This window comes from Oryctolagus cuniculus, chromosome 3 (genome assembly GCF_964237555.1).
Source record: "Oryctolagus cuniculus chromosome 3, mOryCun1.1, whole genome shotgun sequence".
NCBI classification, from domain to species: Eukaryota; Metazoa; Chordata; class Mammalia; order Lagomorpha; family Leporidae; genus Oryctolagus; species Oryctolagus cuniculus.
The window spans coordinates 44,090,075-44,107,661 of record NC_091434.1 but is presented as its reverse complement, the minus strand read 5'-3'; the positions used below and the strand labels follow the sequence as shown (position 1 = coordinate 44,107,661).

The following is a 17,587-nucleotide window of genomic DNA, read 5'->3' as shown; positions in this document are numbered from 1 at the left end:
AGCCAAGCCGCAGAGCCGGGAGCCCGCCACAGGGCGGGTGCCGGGAAGCCACGCAGATGAGAGAAGCGCGGGCTGAAGCGGCTCAGAGCCGGGAAGCCGCCGAGAAGCAGCCTCGGGGCGGGCGCCGGGAAGCCGCTGGGATAAGAGAAACAGAAGTTTAGAAGTAAAATGAGAGAAATAGGAATGCTGGTAGATAGAAGTAAAATAGGAGAGATAGGAATGCCCGGAGGTAGAGAAATAGAGAAAAATAAGGCCTCCCCTCAACATGGCAATGAGAGAGCTTGGATTCGGTCTGCCTGATTAGGGAGGTGGTGAGCACCTGCGGGCGGCTAGCAGCTTATGCGCCGCAGGTCACCGAAGACAGGCACGAATTAACATCAATAAGTCTCCCCACAATACCACAATGAGAAGGCTTGGATTCGGTCTGCCTGATTAGTAAGGCAATAAGCACCAGCAGGCAGCTCGACCAGAGTATGAGCTGCAGGTCACCGAAGATAGGCACGTTATCAACACCAATAAGTCTCCCCACAATACGGCAATGAGAAGGCTTGGATTCGGTTTGCCTGATTGCTAGGGCTTGTAAGCACCTGCAGGCAGTTCTAGCAGAGCAGAGCATGTGCTGCAGGGCACCGAACACAGGTATGCATCAGCGCCTAAAAACCTCCTCACAACATGGCGAAGAGAGGACCCGGATTTGGTTTGCCTGATTGATAGGACTTGTAAGCACCTGTGGGCAACTCTAGCAAGCAGAGCAGAGTGTGTGCCACGGGGCACCGAAGACAGGTGCGTATCAACGCCAAAAATAAAAAGAAAGGGGGATCTGTGGGGAGCAACTGGGAGCAACTCGGACTAGACTAAGTTACTGGAATTAAGACTTATTCTATGCATCTGCTCTCCCACAATATGGCGCTGAGAAGGGAGTAACAACTTCTATGCAGCTGCGTCTCGCCAGCTTGAATGATGACCTGCAGGAGCTGATCCTGCTCCTGATTGCAGGAGAGCAGCGTACTCGGCGTGTGGGTAGCAGAGTTGGGATTGGTGGAAGAGGACTATAAAGGAGGAGAGAGACAACATGCACCAGGAACATCTAAGGGGAACATCTGAGGGAACATCTATCTGAAGGAACACCTGTGCAGCCCCCGAGAGAGCCGGCCGGTGGTGTGCCGCTCCCCCGCAGAAGTGGGGAAAAGTGGCCAGGGGGAACCGCCCTTCCACGGAGGTGGAAGGGTTGGTAGCCAACCCGGGAAGAACCAGCAGCAAACCTGGGGAGGGCCGAGCAGACAAAAGAACAGCACAGGGTCCTGTGTCGTTCCTCCATGAAGAGGGGGAGCGACATCTCTCTGTGAATCTGATAATTCACATCCTTTTTAAAGGGCAATTAGATGTAGTACTCTTAACAATAAATCCCCTTTCCTTTATGTCCTAGCTATTCTGTTGTAAATACTCTGATCATGACAGACAGAAAACTTGATCATTGAGAGACTATCACAAATTGTAAAGTATTAATCCCTCAGAGATAACATAAAGGTGGCACAAAATATTATATATCTACATCTATATCTATATATCAATACCATACAGATTAGACATCCCACAGAACTTTCTCTACATATGTACTTATTACTCTACTGACCTCAGGTATAGACACAGATGGATTCATAAGAAAAAGTACTCTCCCTTGTCTCGACTGTTGAGGAATATTTTTTTTCATACCATTTGTTGAACTCTTTATTTATTTATTTATTTATTTATTTTATTTTTTGACAGGCAGAGTGGACAGTGAGAGAGAGAGACAGAGAGAAAGGTCTTCCTTTTACCGCTGGTTCACCCTCCAATGGCCGCTGCTGCAGGCGCACTGTGGCCGGCGCACCACACTGATCCGAAGCCAGGAGCCAGGTGCTTCTCCTGGTCTCCCATGCGGGTGCAGGGCCCAAGGACTTGGGCCATCCTCCAGTGCACTCCCGGGTGACAGCAGAGAGCTGGACTGGAAGAGGAGCAACCGGGACAGAATCCGGCGCCCCGACCGGGACTAGAACCCAGTGTGCCGGCGCTGCAGATGGAGGATTAGCCTATTGAGGCGCGGCACCGTGCCAGCCTTGTTGAACTCTTTACTTAGTGTAGGGTTAATCTTATGTATATAAAGTTAATTGAAAATAGATCTTAGTAACAAATAAGAATGGGAATAGGAGAGGGAGGAGGAAGAAGGGTGGGAGTGCAGGCGGGAGGGAGGGTAGGATGGGAAGAATCACCATGTTCATGAATTTGTATATATGAAATGCATTAAGTTTGTATACCTTAAATAAAAGGTTTCTAAGTAAAAAAAAAAAAATCCTACAGGCCAAAAAAAGAAAACGAAAAAGTACTCTGGTGGCATCTACTCACCAGATAGCAAGGTCATAAGAAAAGTCATTCAAGGATCCTCCCACAATCCTGACTACATGTTTCCTTTTAACAAACTTTATTTCATAATAGTTTTTGAGTTACAGGTATGTAAAGAGTACAGAGTTCTTGCATCTCCCATATTCAGTTTTCCTCTTTATTGACATGTTATTCACATGTCTAGTATACACATTGTATGCTAGTACAATACATTTGTTATAATTAATGGACCAATATTGATACATAATTATTAAGTGAAATCCATACTTCATCTGGATTCCTCAGTTTTTACCTAAGGTCCCTTTTCCACAGTTCCATCCAGGAAGCTACATTATGTTGAACTGTTATGTCTTCCTTTCTGACAGTTCCTCAGACTCCTCGAATTTTTTTTTTTAATAGCATGACGGTTTTAAAGAACACTGGTACACATATTTTGCACAACATCCCTCAGTTGTGATTTGTCTGATGTTTTTCTCATGGTTAAATTGGGCTATAGATTTGGCAGGGAAGGCCACAGAGGTAAGTGCCATTCCCATTATATCATATCAAGGGCACATATTACCAACATGACTTATGATTGCTAATGTTAAACTTGGTCACATGACTGAGATAGTGTTTTTATCCACTGCAACCTTACTTCTTCCTCTTCATACTGAACTGCTTGGAAGAAAGCCACTGTGTACAACCCACACTTAAGGAGTAGGGAGTTATGCTGAATTATGTGGAAATATTCTAAACAAGAGGCTTTTTATGGTACTCTATTTCTTTATTTATTCAATCATGTGTTTCATAAGTAAGCATATTTATTTTATACTTTGGGTTATAAACCAATACTATCTTACTTTTTTTGTTTGTTTATTTTTGTTGATCACGTTATTCCAGCTTTGGCCACTGGGAGCTCTTCAGTTGGGTCTTATGTCCTTGTGACATATCCCCATCACTGTGGGATTTTTGAGAACTTCTTTACTTTCTGGTAGGCACTACAGTATACCCCAGGCTCCATCTTTATATCTCCTGCCCCAGTCCTAGAATCATCCATTTTTCCAAGGAATCTTGGATTTTTTTTTTATTGAAGAATGATATTAGAAATCAGGATCTGAGTGCCTGACATATATGTTTTTAAATACACATTATGGGGCTGGCGCTGTGGTTTAGAAGGTTAAGCCTCTGCCCGCAGTACCAGAATCCTATATGGGCGTCAGTTTGAGTCATGGCTGCTCTGCTTCCAATCCAGCTCCCCACTAATGCACCTGGGAAAGCAGCAGCAGAAGGCCCAAGTGCTTGAGCCACTGCATCCAGGTGGGAGACCTGTAAGAAGTTCCTGGCTCTTGGCTTCAGTCTGGCCCAGAGCCAGCCATTGTGGCCATTTGGGGAGTAAACCAGCAGATGGAAGACCTCTCTCTCTCACTCTTTCTCTCTCTGTATCTGTACTTTTCAAATAAATAAAAATCTTAAACATATACATATTACTAGCTGTAGACATGAACAACTTACAAAAATGATACATTTTGTGAGCATTAGAACTGGTGAATGGAAAGTAACAGAAAACTTCCATTTCCACTTTTTACCAGTCAATGAACATGTTTGAGTAACTTTTCACTATGGGTATTTATTATAATTCAAAAAGAAAAGCTATGACAGCTTATTTTAATGTGATAGAGTCAATGTGCTTGAGAAGGTGGCAAATACTAAAATAACTCCTTAATTTTATACTGCTTTGAAGTTTCTATTTTTCAGCGAGTTCTGTTTTAATCTTTCAAAACAGTATGTGTATTTTCAGTGCCTCAATAGATGAAAAGCCTCTTTCTAACAATCAACATGTATGATACCGACATGACAAAGCCATGAGTCTAGAAATCTAGCTTCAATGAGCCATATGCACAGGGAGTAATAGATTTAAGAGACTGTCTCTGATAAGTCAGGTCACGCCCCAAAACATCCTCTCCCTTGTTTTCCCTCTGAGGTCACAGGAAGAAGACACATGATGCAGGCAGGAAGCATTTGGACATCAGTAGCAATCAAATACAGAGATGTCAAACCCCACTTAGGCCAGGTCTCCTCCTAGAAACCAATGTCATCAGTCTAAATTCTGGGGAACCATGGATGAACCAAGCAAGATAAGCATCTGTTCTATTCAAACTATATCAGTGCTTTTGAAGATTCTCCCCTATATTTCTGAGATCTCAACACACTGTGGTCCGATAATGAAAGAAGGCAGCTGGAGTTCTGGAGGAGGAAAAGTATTCTCCTCCAAACCAGACTGGTTATGTAAGGAAATACTTGGAATCCCATGCATACCTATGATTAAGCTAACAACATTTGCCTTCATTTCCAATCACGCACCTGCATCCTTAAGCCAACTAACACAAGCTGGAAGTTCATTTACGCACATGAATGTATAAACTTAAAGCCTCAAGTTTCTGCCCAAATTTTGTCATGTCATATTGTATTCCCAAATAATATTTTACTTTAATCTAGTCATAGTTGGGAGATTATACAGCAATGTATGTGACCAGAGCAGAAGTTATGAGTCAGAAGCTAGAATGGTGGAAAGGTTCAAGGATAGGAAAAAAATTCAGATAAACATGAGTTTAGGAGTTTTTCTTGTATCCAAGAGTACTGAATGAGAGACAAAGGCCTAATTTATAATCGTGACTTTGCTATTCTCTAGCTCCATTAGCATATACAAGTTATTTCCCACTTTGGAGTCTCCATTTTCATCAACTGTGTATCGAATGGCTGAATTTTGTTGGAAAATGCTACCATGATTCCCTAATCAAATGCACTTATTCCTGGGCATGACAAAGAAGGGGTAGCCTTAAAAACGGATCTAAATCAACAGAGTCAAGGACATGACCATAGTCGAGACAACTGGATGGTATTTTTTACATTCTCTTTGACAGCCGCTGGGAGCTGGCACCTTCTCAGGCGAGATACAACTGTTATGTCTCTGGTGCCGAAGGCTGTATAGGAGTCTCCACCCCTTCATCTCCTGTCTCTTACCCAGATAAGCATACTCACGGAAGAGTTACAAAAGGCCAGGCACATCTGTGTATGACAGGTGGTTACACTGGTAAGTGTGCTGCCCTCCCAAACCATGAGAAAAGCTGGAGGCAAAGCAGTGAGACCCAGGGTACAAAGTTACTGCTGTGGAAGCTTCCTGGTAGAACAGGAGGATTCTAATTCAGGATTCTGAAACAGATTTATCTAACAAGTGAAGCCCACTCTACTTAGCACTCCAGGGCAGAAAACAAGATTATAGATACTGAAACTCAATTCCTTGTTTTTCCCCTTTTAAATCACTTTCTTTTTAAGATGCATACAGAAAAATAACCAAACCAATCTTTGGCTCTCAAAATGATCTACAGCTATGAGTTTTTGTCAAAGAATTTCTATGTCAAATGATTTAAAAACCAGAGGAAGCCTAAAAAAAAAATCTAAAAAGTGTAAGCTATGAGAACAGCACTTCCTGCCAGAAGGATTTCCTGTTTCAGGCGACCACAACGACGTGGAGAAACATCCGGCCATGGCCACAGCCTAGTTCCCTGTGTCACTTCTCTGTTCTACTCACCCTTCCTCCCCGACAAAGGTAACATACAGCTTATTTCTCTGCAGGTCTTTTCTGGAGTAGCCCATAATCTGATTGAAAGCATCTTCTAATAGATGATCTCTGCGGATTATTAATCTGTTTGTAAAGAGACAATTTGAAAAAACAGATTATTTCCTAATCCTTATCTTTCTAGAATTTGGCACTTGCCATGTAATTACCATTTACTATAATTAGCTAGACAAGCAGAGGAGTTACTTCATATTACTGCTGTCTGCCATACAGTACAGATTTGTTTTTAACTCTTAACAGCATTAGCAAAAGTTACGTAAGAGAATCATTGGTAAATAGGGCACCCCACCTATGGCCTGTAAAAACAACTCAAGGGTCCTTTCTGAACGGTCTAATCATTCATCCCAGAGGGAAAATTATCATAGAACAACACACACACAACTTCGGGTTAGTAAAGAAGGAACAACCCTATGAGGTAATGTTTTCAGCCTGAATACATTTAGACAAGAATTCAATCACGAAGGGCCCAGAGGGAAGACTGAGAAGGAGGAGGAAAAAACTCCTCATTGTCCTCCAAAGCAGAGGAGCTTACACTGTGCTTCATTGAATATTTAAATTGGGTGATTCTTGAGATTCTCTGAGGGACAGACAAAAATGAACGATGCTTGTGGCAAATTAATCTACTTGTTTGAGGATGACAATGCAAATAATTTCTCCACTGATATCAAGTCAGCCTGAAGGTAAACAGACAAAGCAATGAGAGGAAGGCTGAACACAGGAAACCTGGGTCACCCAGATCTTCCCAAGTGAGGTGCGAGAAAAGGAAAGCTCAGGGAAGTATGGGGTTTGGGACAGGTCCATGTGTTTTGAGGGTGCTGAAAGTGAACTGAATGGTGCAAGCCCTCACGTATGGGGCAGTGAGTCACATGCCGCTGTTGCTGGCCTGGCCCCTGTCCCCTCTCTCAGGCAGCCAGGGGCGTGATCTCTACTGAGGATAGGGCAGAGGCGGTGGGGAGGGGGCAGGCTAGCAGCAATGGAACATTCTAGGCCAAACAACATGATGCTGCTTCCATTTCCCCATCTGAAGGGAGGTGGGTAAAGAATGGCAAAAATAACATGCATGGCCCACACGGTTGGACAAATGAAGTTTGCTTCACAGAACCAAGTAGAGGTAAGCACAATTCCTACACTCCAGGCAGCTCAGGGGTCAGTAACATACAAGACAAGACATGGTGATCACTTCATACCTAATAAATATAGTATAAATCAGGAGAAAAAAACATAAACTAGCTTTTTATTTTTCCTATATTTTTTCATGGAAAATAACAGTGCTTTCATGGCTTATTTAAAAACCTTAGGTTTAATCATGCTTAATTCCAGAACTATGTTTTAGAGTATCCTGAAATTTACAAAAGCCAAAATAACTATGCAGACCAAAACAAAAGCTAGTCATCCCAAGTCACAATGAATTTCCTAAATCTCCAACTGCATGTCCCACCTTTCCACCTTTGCTAAATCATGTGGTTTGTGTTGTTATCACTTTGAACTTACTTTAATTTCCCTGGGCCTTGTCCATATCCTTTTGTCTCTAACTTTCTGTAAAAGTTCCTCAGTTTGGCTTCAAAATCTCGTTTGTAAGGGGCTGGAGCACGGGCGTTGGCACGCTGAGTACCTACAGCAAACCACAAAAAGAAGACAGTCTGGATTTGCATTTTGTCTTTATGGTTATCACATCTTCTGCCATTTTCCCTTCTCTAAGTTGAAGGATATAACAAACCCTCACCAGGGTTTTAAGAGGTGTCTTCTTTGAGGAGAATAAAACTCCTGTTTAAATAGTACAGTGATGCCAAGTGTTTTCTCAAATGTGTTTCCCTTTTCAGTCCACAGAGTTAAACAGTTATTCATGTCTAGTGGAAACAGGAATGAAATGAAACTTATTTGCTATTGAAATGATATCACGGAAATTAGAGAGGAAGTTATAATGCAAAAGTATGTAGTATATAAGGCAAGAATATTGGGTTTCTATCACTCAAATTTCTCACCAAAAAAAAAAAATCCACAAAAAGTCCTTTTAGGTAAGTACTACCACCAAGAATGATTTTAGGCACGTAATTATATACATGTTACATTGCAGGCTAAAACAATCTTGTTAAAAAGCAAAATTCAGCTATAATTCCAGAAGGCATATGTCTCATTGTTCCCAAAAGAGTAAATAATACTAGTATTTATTGCATTTTTAGTATGTGCCAAGTACTGTGAATATATAATGGTGAACTAAATATATTTATGAGTTAGTCAACGACAAGGATCATTAACAAAATATAAAAGCAATGAAGTTTTGCTCCTCTTCTCATGGAAAAATTTAGTTTTGTGTCACCAGATGATTAAGCAACAAGCTGGGATGCAAAACTAATGATGAATGTGGGAGTCACACACAGAGCCTTGACAAAAACACTGGACATTTCCACCGAATATTTCTCCACTCAGTAAAAGAATCTAAAAGCAAAAAGTGTGAAGTTTCTTTCACTACACACCATGCAACTTAATTAAAACTTCTTTCAACAAATAAATCAACTAAATGGTTACTACTCATTCCTAATACTCTATTAGGTGGTTCAGCCATGAGGCACCCTAAGTGAGCAAGCTAATGTTGCCAAATTGGATATCCTGGTTGGGGAGGCAGGAAATAAAACATATCAAAGCCAGCGCCGTGGCTCAATAGGCTAATCCTCCACCTTGCGGCGCCGGCACACCGGGTTCTAGTCCCGGTTGGGGCGCCGGATTCTGTCCCGGTTGCCCCTCTTCCAGGCCAGCTCTCTGCTATGGCCAGGGAGTGCAGTGGAGGATGGCCCAAGTGCTTGGGCCCTGCACCCCATGGGAGACCAGGAAAAGCACCTGGCTCCTGGCTCCTGCCAGGATCAGCGCGGTGCGCCGGCTGCAGCGGCGGCCATTGGAGGGTGAACCAACGGCAAAAGGAAGACCTTTCTCTCTCTGTCTCTCTCTCTCACTGTCCACTCTGCCTGTCAAAAAAAAAAAACAAAAAACAAAAAACAAAAAACATATCAAATAATAAGAAAATAATTAAGTCCTAAACTAATGGTATATGATCATAAAGCAGAGTGGAGAAAACTATAGCCCTGGGTGTCGCTCCCCCTCTTCGTGGAGGAGCAACACAGGACCCTGCGCTGTTCTTTCGTCTGCTCGGCCCTCCCCAGGTTTGCTGCTGGTTCTTCCCGGGTTGGCTACTATCCCTTCCACCTCCGTGGAAGGGCAGTTCCCCCTGGCCACATTCCCCACTTCCGCAGGGGAGCGGCACACCGCCGGCCGGCTTTCTCGGGGGCTGCACGGGTTCCCTTAGATGTTCCCCATAGATGTTCCTGGTGCATGCCGTCTCTCTCCTCCTTTATAGTCCTCCTCCGCCAATCCCAACTCGGCTGCCCACACGCCGAGTACGCGGCTCTCCTCCAATCAGGAGCAAGTCCTACAGTTAATTGGTTGAACTGGAGGCAGCTGTGCGGAAGCTGTTTACTTCTCTCCCAGCGCCATATTGTGGGAGAGCAGATGCATAGAATAAGTCCTAATTCGAGTAACTTAGTCTAGTCCGGATTGCTCCCCACAGATCCCCCTTTCTTTTTATTTTTGGCGTTGATACGCGCCTGTCTTCGGTGTCCCGCGGCACACACTCTGCTCTACTTGCTAGAGTTGCCACAGGCTCTTACAAGTCCTATCAATCAGGCAAACCGAATCCGGGTCCTCTCTTCGCCATGTTGTGAGGAGGTTTTTAGGCGCTGATGCGTGCCTGTGTTCGGTGCCCTGCAGCGCATACTCTGCTCTGCTAGAACTGCCTGCAGGTGTTTACAAAACCTATCAGGCAAACCGAATCCAAGCCTTCTCATTGCCTTTTGTGGGGGAGACTTATTAGTGTTGGTTTGTGCCTATCTTCGGTGACCTGCAGCTCACACTCTGGTCGAGCTGCTCGCTGGCGCTTACCGCCTTAAATCAGGCAGACCGAATCCAAGCTTAATATTGTTGTATTGTGGGGAAGCCTTACTGATGTTAATTCGTGCCTGTCTTCGGTGACCTGTGGCGCATAAGCTGCTAGCTGCCCGCAGGTGCTCATCGCCTCACTTGATTAGGCAGACCGAATCCAAGCCTTCTAATTGGCATGTTGAGGGGAGGCCTTATTTTTCTCTATTTCTCTATCTCCGGGCATTCCTACCTCTCCCATTTCACTTCTATCTTCCAGCATTCCCATTTCTCTTTTACTTCACTTCCAAACTTCTGTTTTCTCTTATCCCCGCGGCTTCCCGGCGCCTCGCCCTGCCGGCAGCTTCACGGCTCCGCGCAGCTTCCCGGCGCCTCGCCCCGCCAGCGGGCTCCGCCCCGAGGCTGCTTCTCCGCGCCTCGCCGGCTCTGAGCCGCTTCAGCCCGCGCCTCATCTGCGCGGCTTCCCGGCTTTGCGCGGCTTGGCTCCGCGCTCCGCGGTCTCCACGCCCTTCGCGTCCGCACCACGGCCTACGCCAGCGTTCCCTATCTATTCACGCCCCGTGCTCTCTCTGCACGCGGCGGCTTCCGCGAGTAACACAGCGTAGCTTGCGTCTCCGCCACTAGGATTCAATCTAAGTTCCCCGGGCTAGCCTGGCGAATTCAACCCAGCGTACGTCTCCGCCCCACGGTTTGGCTTCCCGTCCTTTGCTCCCCGGGCTAATCAGACGGATCCCAATCTGGCTCACGTTTCAGCTTCTGGTTTCAACTTTTCGCCCCCTATTCCCGGGCTAACTTGAGAATCCCAAAGTGGCTTTCGTGTCCGCCTCGGCCTGCCCCCCGCGGCTTCAATTTCCCTAACACTTTTCTCTACCCGGTATGTTTCCCCAAGCTTTCCTCCAACAATATTCCTCCCTCATTTCTCCTGGCCTCTCCCCACAGTCTGCGTCCGAGTCTGTTTGTTCTAGCTTTCACTTTCGCTTTTGACCTTAGAGATTTCTCCCAGCTTCCCCCCGTAGTCCGTATCTGAGTCTATGCCTAGGCTTTCAATAGCTTCTTCCGGCACCCTTTTCGTCCGGCTTTTCCCTAGGCTGTTTGCTAGTCTCTCTCTCCGGTATTTTCCCAGTTCTTCCCGTTTCTTCCCTCCTAAGTTTCATATCCGTCCTAAGTTTCCTATCCGAGTCACGGCACCATTATGTCGCTCCCCCTCTTCGTGGAGGAGCAACACAGGACCCTGCGCTGTTCTTTCGTCTGCTCGGCCCTCCCCGGGTTTGCTGCTGGTTCTTCCCGGGTTGGCTACTATCCCTTCCACCTCCGTGGAAGGGCAGTTCCCCCTGGCCACATTCCCCACTTCCGCAGGGGAGCGGCACACCGCCGGCCGGCTTTCTCGGGGGCTGCACGGGTTCCCTTAGATGTTCCCCATAGATGTTCCTGGTGCATGCCGTCTCTCTCCTCCTTTATAGTCCTCCTCCGCCAATCCCAACTCGGCTGCCCACACGCCGAGTACGCGGCTCTCCTCCAATCAGGAGCAAGTCCTACAGTTAATTGGTTGAACTGGAGGCAGCTGTGCGGAAGCTGTTTACTTCTCTCCCAGCGCCATATTGTGGGAGAGCAGATGCATAGAATAAGTCCTAATTCGAGTAACTTAGTCTAGTCCGGATTGCTCCCCACACCTGGGGCTATGTTCAGGCCTATAGATCTGTTTTCTTTGTCTTATAATCTTTTCAAAAGATTGATAATCAACTGCCAACATTAAAATGTTCATTTATTTAAGAGGGAGGGAGGGAAAGAAAGAGAGAAAGAGAGAAAAAATGAGAACGAGAATGAATGAATATTTCCCATCTACTGGTCACTCCCCATATGCCTTCGATGGCCAGGGACAGGAACTGGAATACAATCCAGGTCTCCCACACGGATGGCAGGAACCCAAGTACTTGAGCAATCACCTGCTGCCTCCCAGGGTCTGCACTGACAGGAAGCTGGAGTTAGAAGCCAAAACCACGAATCAAACACCGACACTCTGATGTGAAACACAGGCATCTTGACTACAAAGCTGAATGCACAAGCCCTGCCAACATTTGAAAATTAGGATAGTTCAAGTGAAAAAAAAAAGTCCAGAATTTTCTCTTGAAAACTATTTGGGAAATCTGGCAACAGCTGGTTTGCCTTTCCTGGGGAACATGGTGGAAGCTGCTCCATTAGACAAGCACAAGCTCTCTACGCTGCTAGTCCTCCAACGACACCAGCTGCCTGGTGACCCTCCCCCTGCCAGGTCTCTGCATTTGAGGTCTGCATTATGGGAAAGTAATATTAATTATACAGAAAACGTATAAGTAGAGGTCAAAAAGGAGGGGTGGGTATTTGGTTCAGTGGTTAAACCTCTACTTGGTATATCTACATCCACATTCCATATCTGGGTACCTGGGTTGAGTCTCAACTCTGTTTCCAATTTCCAGCATTCTGTTAATGTACACCCTGCAAGGTAGCAAGTGAGATCTCAAGTATCTGGGTCCCTACCACCCTCATGGGAGATCCAGGTGGACTTCTCCAGTCCCAGCTGTTGTAGACATTTGGGGAGTGAACCAGCAGATGGAAGATAGCTCTCTCTTTCCTTCTTTCAAATAAAAATAAAAATAATTTTTAAAAGAGGAAAATACCTTAGGGAGGAGACTTAATGGAAATCAAAATTTCAAATGGAGGAGAATCTATGTTCTGTATGGGGAAGGGCAGGAGGAGCTAGAATAAGCATTGCATGGGTGTTCATGAAATATTGTGGCCCCATTAACCTAGCATGGAAACACAGTGCCAGCAGTAAAAAAGTTGAAGCCAAATTATGAGAAAAATTTTAAAAACCAAGCTGAGGAGTTTGGGCATGATGTACACAGCAAGAAGCTTCTGTAGGTTCCTGTGCAAGAGAATAGCATACAAGTGCTGTTTCAGTTAAGAAATTATTTTCAGAGTGTGTTGAATGGATTTATGGTGGGAAAGAGAGAAAGAGACAGGAGGGTGGAGACTGAATTAGGAGTTGTTGCAGCAACCAAGGCCTGAGGGGATAAGGACTAGACTGGAGTGTGGTGACTCAGAGGAACATTTACAGTGTGAAATGAGCATTGGTAACCGTAGATAAGTAAGCAAGAGGAATGGGAAGCCCTGATGATAATAAAAAGTTTTTAAACAATAAAAACAGCCATAATTTGTTAAGTGTCTGTTGTTATTAGGAAGGATGCACTTTATGTAGGGGACCTTGAGAAATCCTCACAAGTCTAAAGTGTAAATTATTATTACCATGAACACTGTTTTTAGAGCCAGGAAAATGAAGATGCTGTTTCCTGTTTGGGATTTGAGCCAGGTGTATCTGATGCTAAAAGCAGTATGAGCTATGACATTGGTGGATAGTGTCATGTGATGCTTTACCCATCCTGGGTTGGAGAAGAGAGCTGGCGAAGAGAGCTATAAGCACTATAGGCATGTGAAGACACAGATTGGAGTACAGCTGGAATGATCAGGCCACACTTCTGGATTAAATGAGCTAGTGTGTGATTGGCACTTTGTGCAGTCCCTGTAGCATGAAAAGCCACATATAAGCAAGTACTAGCTGCTATAGCTATCTGCATAGAATTGAATACTAAAGATACAGGGAAATGTCTTGAGGTCTTAAGAATGAACTTTTACAAAATTGGCTACTGATTACTAATATGTCTGGAGGTCTATTTGTATAGTTATGAATCTTCTATGCAAAGAGCTAGGAGTTATGCCATCACAAAAACAAATAATTTTGACCTTAAAAGACCTGAGAATCAACAAGACAGTTGTAAGCAGTTGTCCCGAATCTTCACTGCACAAGAGAATCATTCAGGAAGCTTTTACAGATCCCAGCGTCCAGGCCACACCCATGGCCCATGACATCAGATGCTGTGGGGGTGGGACCCAGGCAGAAGTGCTTACTCTCCAGATGTTTCCAATGTGCAGCCACAGTTGAGAATCATCCCTCCTTTCCAGGAAGGTCAGGCTCAACAGTGAAACGTGGGCAGCATCCAGGGAATAATACCGGGTGAATGCTTTCTGTGCACTTGAACAAGGTATTGCGTAGAACATGCAGCAGCCTGTGCTGCATGAGCAGAGGCTGCTCTCCTGGGTAGATGAGAGGTGGGCTGGCGCAGTGCAGCTGCACTCAGGGTGGCACAACAAAGCTGTTAGTGCCCTCGTCTGAGAAGGTGCAGTGAACCCACACAGCTCAGAAAGTGACTCAACAGCACAGAGAAGACAGAGAAGAAGAAGAAGAAAAAAAAAAAAAAGGACTGAATGAAAATCTCTCAAGACCCAAAAAAACATTTTTTAGTAAGAGTCGATCTTTTGGGGCTGGCGTTGTGGCACAGTGGGTAAAGCTGCTGCCTGTGACTCCAGAATCCCGCACGGGCACTGGTTTGAGTCCCCACTGCTCTACTTCCGATCCAGCTCCTTGCTAATGGTCTGAGAAAAAGCAGCAGAAGACAGCCCAAGTGCTTGGGCCCCTGGCACCTACGGGAAAGAACCAGATAATCTTCCTGGCTCTAGGCTTCTGGCTTCAGCCTGGCCCAGCCCTGGCTGTTGTAGCTATGTGGGGGAGTGAACCAGCAGATAGAAGACCTCTCTGTCTCTTCCTCTCTCTGTAACTCTTTCAAATAAATAAATAATTTTTTTTTTTTAAAAAGAGTTGATCACTTAAAAAACAGCATATACAAGGGGGATTCAAAAGTTCAATGAAAATTCACATTATCTTTTAATTCCATTTTCCCATAAACTTTTTGAAGCTCCCTTGTATATTATTGCTGCATACCTCAAGATGCTTCAAAGGATGTGGGAAATGCCATGAACATTCCATTCATATCAATTCAGACACAATAAAAATTAGATCTGAGTCTGTTTACACTCAGGGTAAAGGGATGAAATTAGAGACTGGAGACAAAAAATTGTTAAGTCCAAGAAAATCTATTGCTAATAGTTCTATTATGGGCAAATCATTTAAACATTATTCTATCACTTAAAATGCAGTAAATCATGCTATTGGTCTTTGTCAAATGAATACATGCCAGTTACAAATGCCAAATTGCCAGTCTGGAAATTTAAAAAGGTCTTACAAGATTGAGCTGACCGAGTTGTATGAGAACCACAGCTGCAAGTGAAGTCTAGCAGATAGTACTCTTACAGAGATGGCAACTGTTTTATGATCGTTACAGTCTTAAGGAAATCAGATACAAAAGGGCAGGGTTACATCTAGTATGTGATCAAATGCGGACTGATTTCATAGATTGTCAGCATTATGCTAATTACACATATTTGCAGGAGAAAATTCAGCAATGGATATTGAGGGTTTTTTCTTTGTCATTTTACTAGATAGACATAAAGAACTTCCTGATGGTGTTACATTACTTCCATATAATGTTACAGAATTGCATAATCATATGCAAACCAAAGAATTCTAGCAGACAAAATATTTCAGATAACACAAGAAAAATGTTAGCATCAAACCCCTAGGCAATGGGAGCCTTTGTGAGTCCCAGTATGAGCCTAAGGCCCATATTGCTTTCACGACCAGCACTTGCTCTGCACTGGACAAGAGTTGGAGCTTGCCGTAATCCAATATGGCTCTAGGCTTTTTTCCTGGGATGGCTAACAGCCTTCAACTCTCCTGATGCAGTTAGAAAAACAAAAAGTAAACAAACACACAAAAATAAATGAATCTCTATGGCTTTTTTTTCTAAAGAAAGTCTTTGTTAGTGAATAAGAACAAACCATCAAATAATTTCTGGAATACTCCATCTTTTGGGACAAAGCTCAACACAGGAAATTAAGGGGAAAAAAAAAAAAACCTCCTAAATAGCTCTCCCAAAGCACTGAAGTCCTTCCAGTTTTTCTTAATTCTCCAGGAGTAAAAGGCCCTCTGGTCACTTCTTGAGATTGCTAATTCATTTATTGAAAACAAAAACATGTGCTCTGATCTTGGCAAAAGTCTTGGCAATGACACAACTTATTAAAAAGGGAAAGCTGGGGCCAGTGCTGTGGCACAGTGGATTAACGCCTTGGCCTGCAGTGCTGGCATCCCACATGGGCACTGGATCAAGTCCTGGCTGATCCACTTCCAATCCAGCTCTCTGCTATGGCCTGGGAAAGCAGTGGAAGATGGCCCAAGTCCTTGGACCTCTGTACCCACTTGGGAGACCGGAAAAAGCTCCTGGCTCCTGCCTTCGGATCGGCACAGCTCCGGCCATTGCTGCCAAATGGGGAGTGAACTAGCATATGGAAGACCTCTCTCTGCTTTTCCTTCTCTCTCTGTGTAATTGTGACTTTCATGTAAAATAAATAAATCTTTTAAAAAAGGGGGGGGGGGCTGAAGGTCATGCCAATGACAAGCAGCCTGAAGGCTCTAGGGTTAAGGACAAGGGAGACCAACAACAACAACAAAAAAATCAAGTCTTTTCAGTTGACAGAAACAGTATCTGGGAAAAGAGGAAGAAAGAAGAAAGGATGGAGCAAGGGAGGGGAAGTGGAGAGAAAATGTTGGTGAAAAGAGTAGGAGATGAGGTAAGCAACTGGTAAGATGCTGTTGACTGTAGGAAGAGATAGAGGAAATGAGAATCCTATGGAGTCCCTTTATGAGTCGGGAGAAATAATGCCCTCAGCTCAAGACGACCTTCATCAGTGACCCACAGGGCTCTTCAGGCTCTCTCAGTCTCCCATACTCCTGATGGAAGTGACTTCATGCTGATCCTAGCTGCCAGGTAGTCCAGTCCTAGTCAGTGAAAAACAGCCCTGTACTATAATTTGTTGGCACAGTGATCTCCTCCCTAAACCATGAAATATTTTCAGTGCTGTATATGGGAAAGCAAGGAGATTAAGTATTTGTTAAAGGGTTCCATCATATAGTAGGTTAAACAAACTCTCATGTAGTTAAAGTCATAGCTTTGGTTACCTGTAATATCCACATAAGAGAGTACATCTCCAACAATGTTAGATAAATTAGGTGTTATTGCATTTAAATTCCTAGAAATGTGGAACTTAAATAAAGTTCTGAGTCCCACATTTGGCATTCCAAACCATATGGTATTTGGAAAGATCTGTTCCTCCTGGCATAGCTGAGGTAGAAATTGCCATTCTAATAGTCCTGGAATAACAAAATTTCACGTTTCAAAATTTTGACAAATTTTAGGTGAGAACTGTAACAGTTGCAAGAAGTAGTAAGTCAAAGTTTCCAAAGCCCCCCTCTCTCCTGTACTTGAAAAGTCATGTAAATGTGCTTGGAATGAGGAAAAAGTGTGGAAAGATTACCAGGTTTCTAGGCATTCTCAACAAAGATCATCAAAATTTATTATTGTCATAATTTTTATATTAGTCCCACACCGCAAAAAGGGGTAGAATCATAGAAGATGACAGATCAGATTACATAAAAAACATGTTTGAAATGTGGCTTTCAAAAAACCTTCTGGAATACTGGTAGAAGAAGTTATTTTATTCATAGAAACAGAAGATTCCTCCAGAAGGGAAATGAGGCTAGTAAGGCCTGCCCTTTTGCCATGTGGAATTCGTTAAGAGTTACGTCCATTGATATCAGGCAGTACATCCCAATTCCAAGATCAAACAAAGCCCACGAAACAGACTAGGCCAAAAATATGGAGAGAATTCTTCCTG

The 17,587-nt window shown here is 44.1% G+C and overlaps 1 protein-coding gene across 11 annotated transcripts in view; it reads right to left on the bottom strand.

Moving 5' to 3' along the window:
• The window catches only part of HECW2 (HECT, C2 and WW domain containing E3 ubiquitin protein ligase 2), a 445,235-nt gene that overhangs the window by 40,126 nt on the left and 387,522 nt on the right, over positions 1 to 17,587 (bottom strand). For all 11 annotated transcript variants that reach the window (XM_051849334.2, XM_051849331.2, XM_051849332.2 and 8 more), the window contains 2 exons: positions 7,490 to 7,610; positions 5,951 to 6,064 (listed from right to left, as the gene is read on the bottom strand). In XM_051849334.2, the coding sequence (XP_051705294.1) occupies positions 5,951 to 6,064; positions 7,490 to 7,610 (235 nt within the window). The remainder of the gene's footprint in view (positions 1 to 5,950; positions 6,065 to 7,489; positions 7,611 to 17,587) is intronic.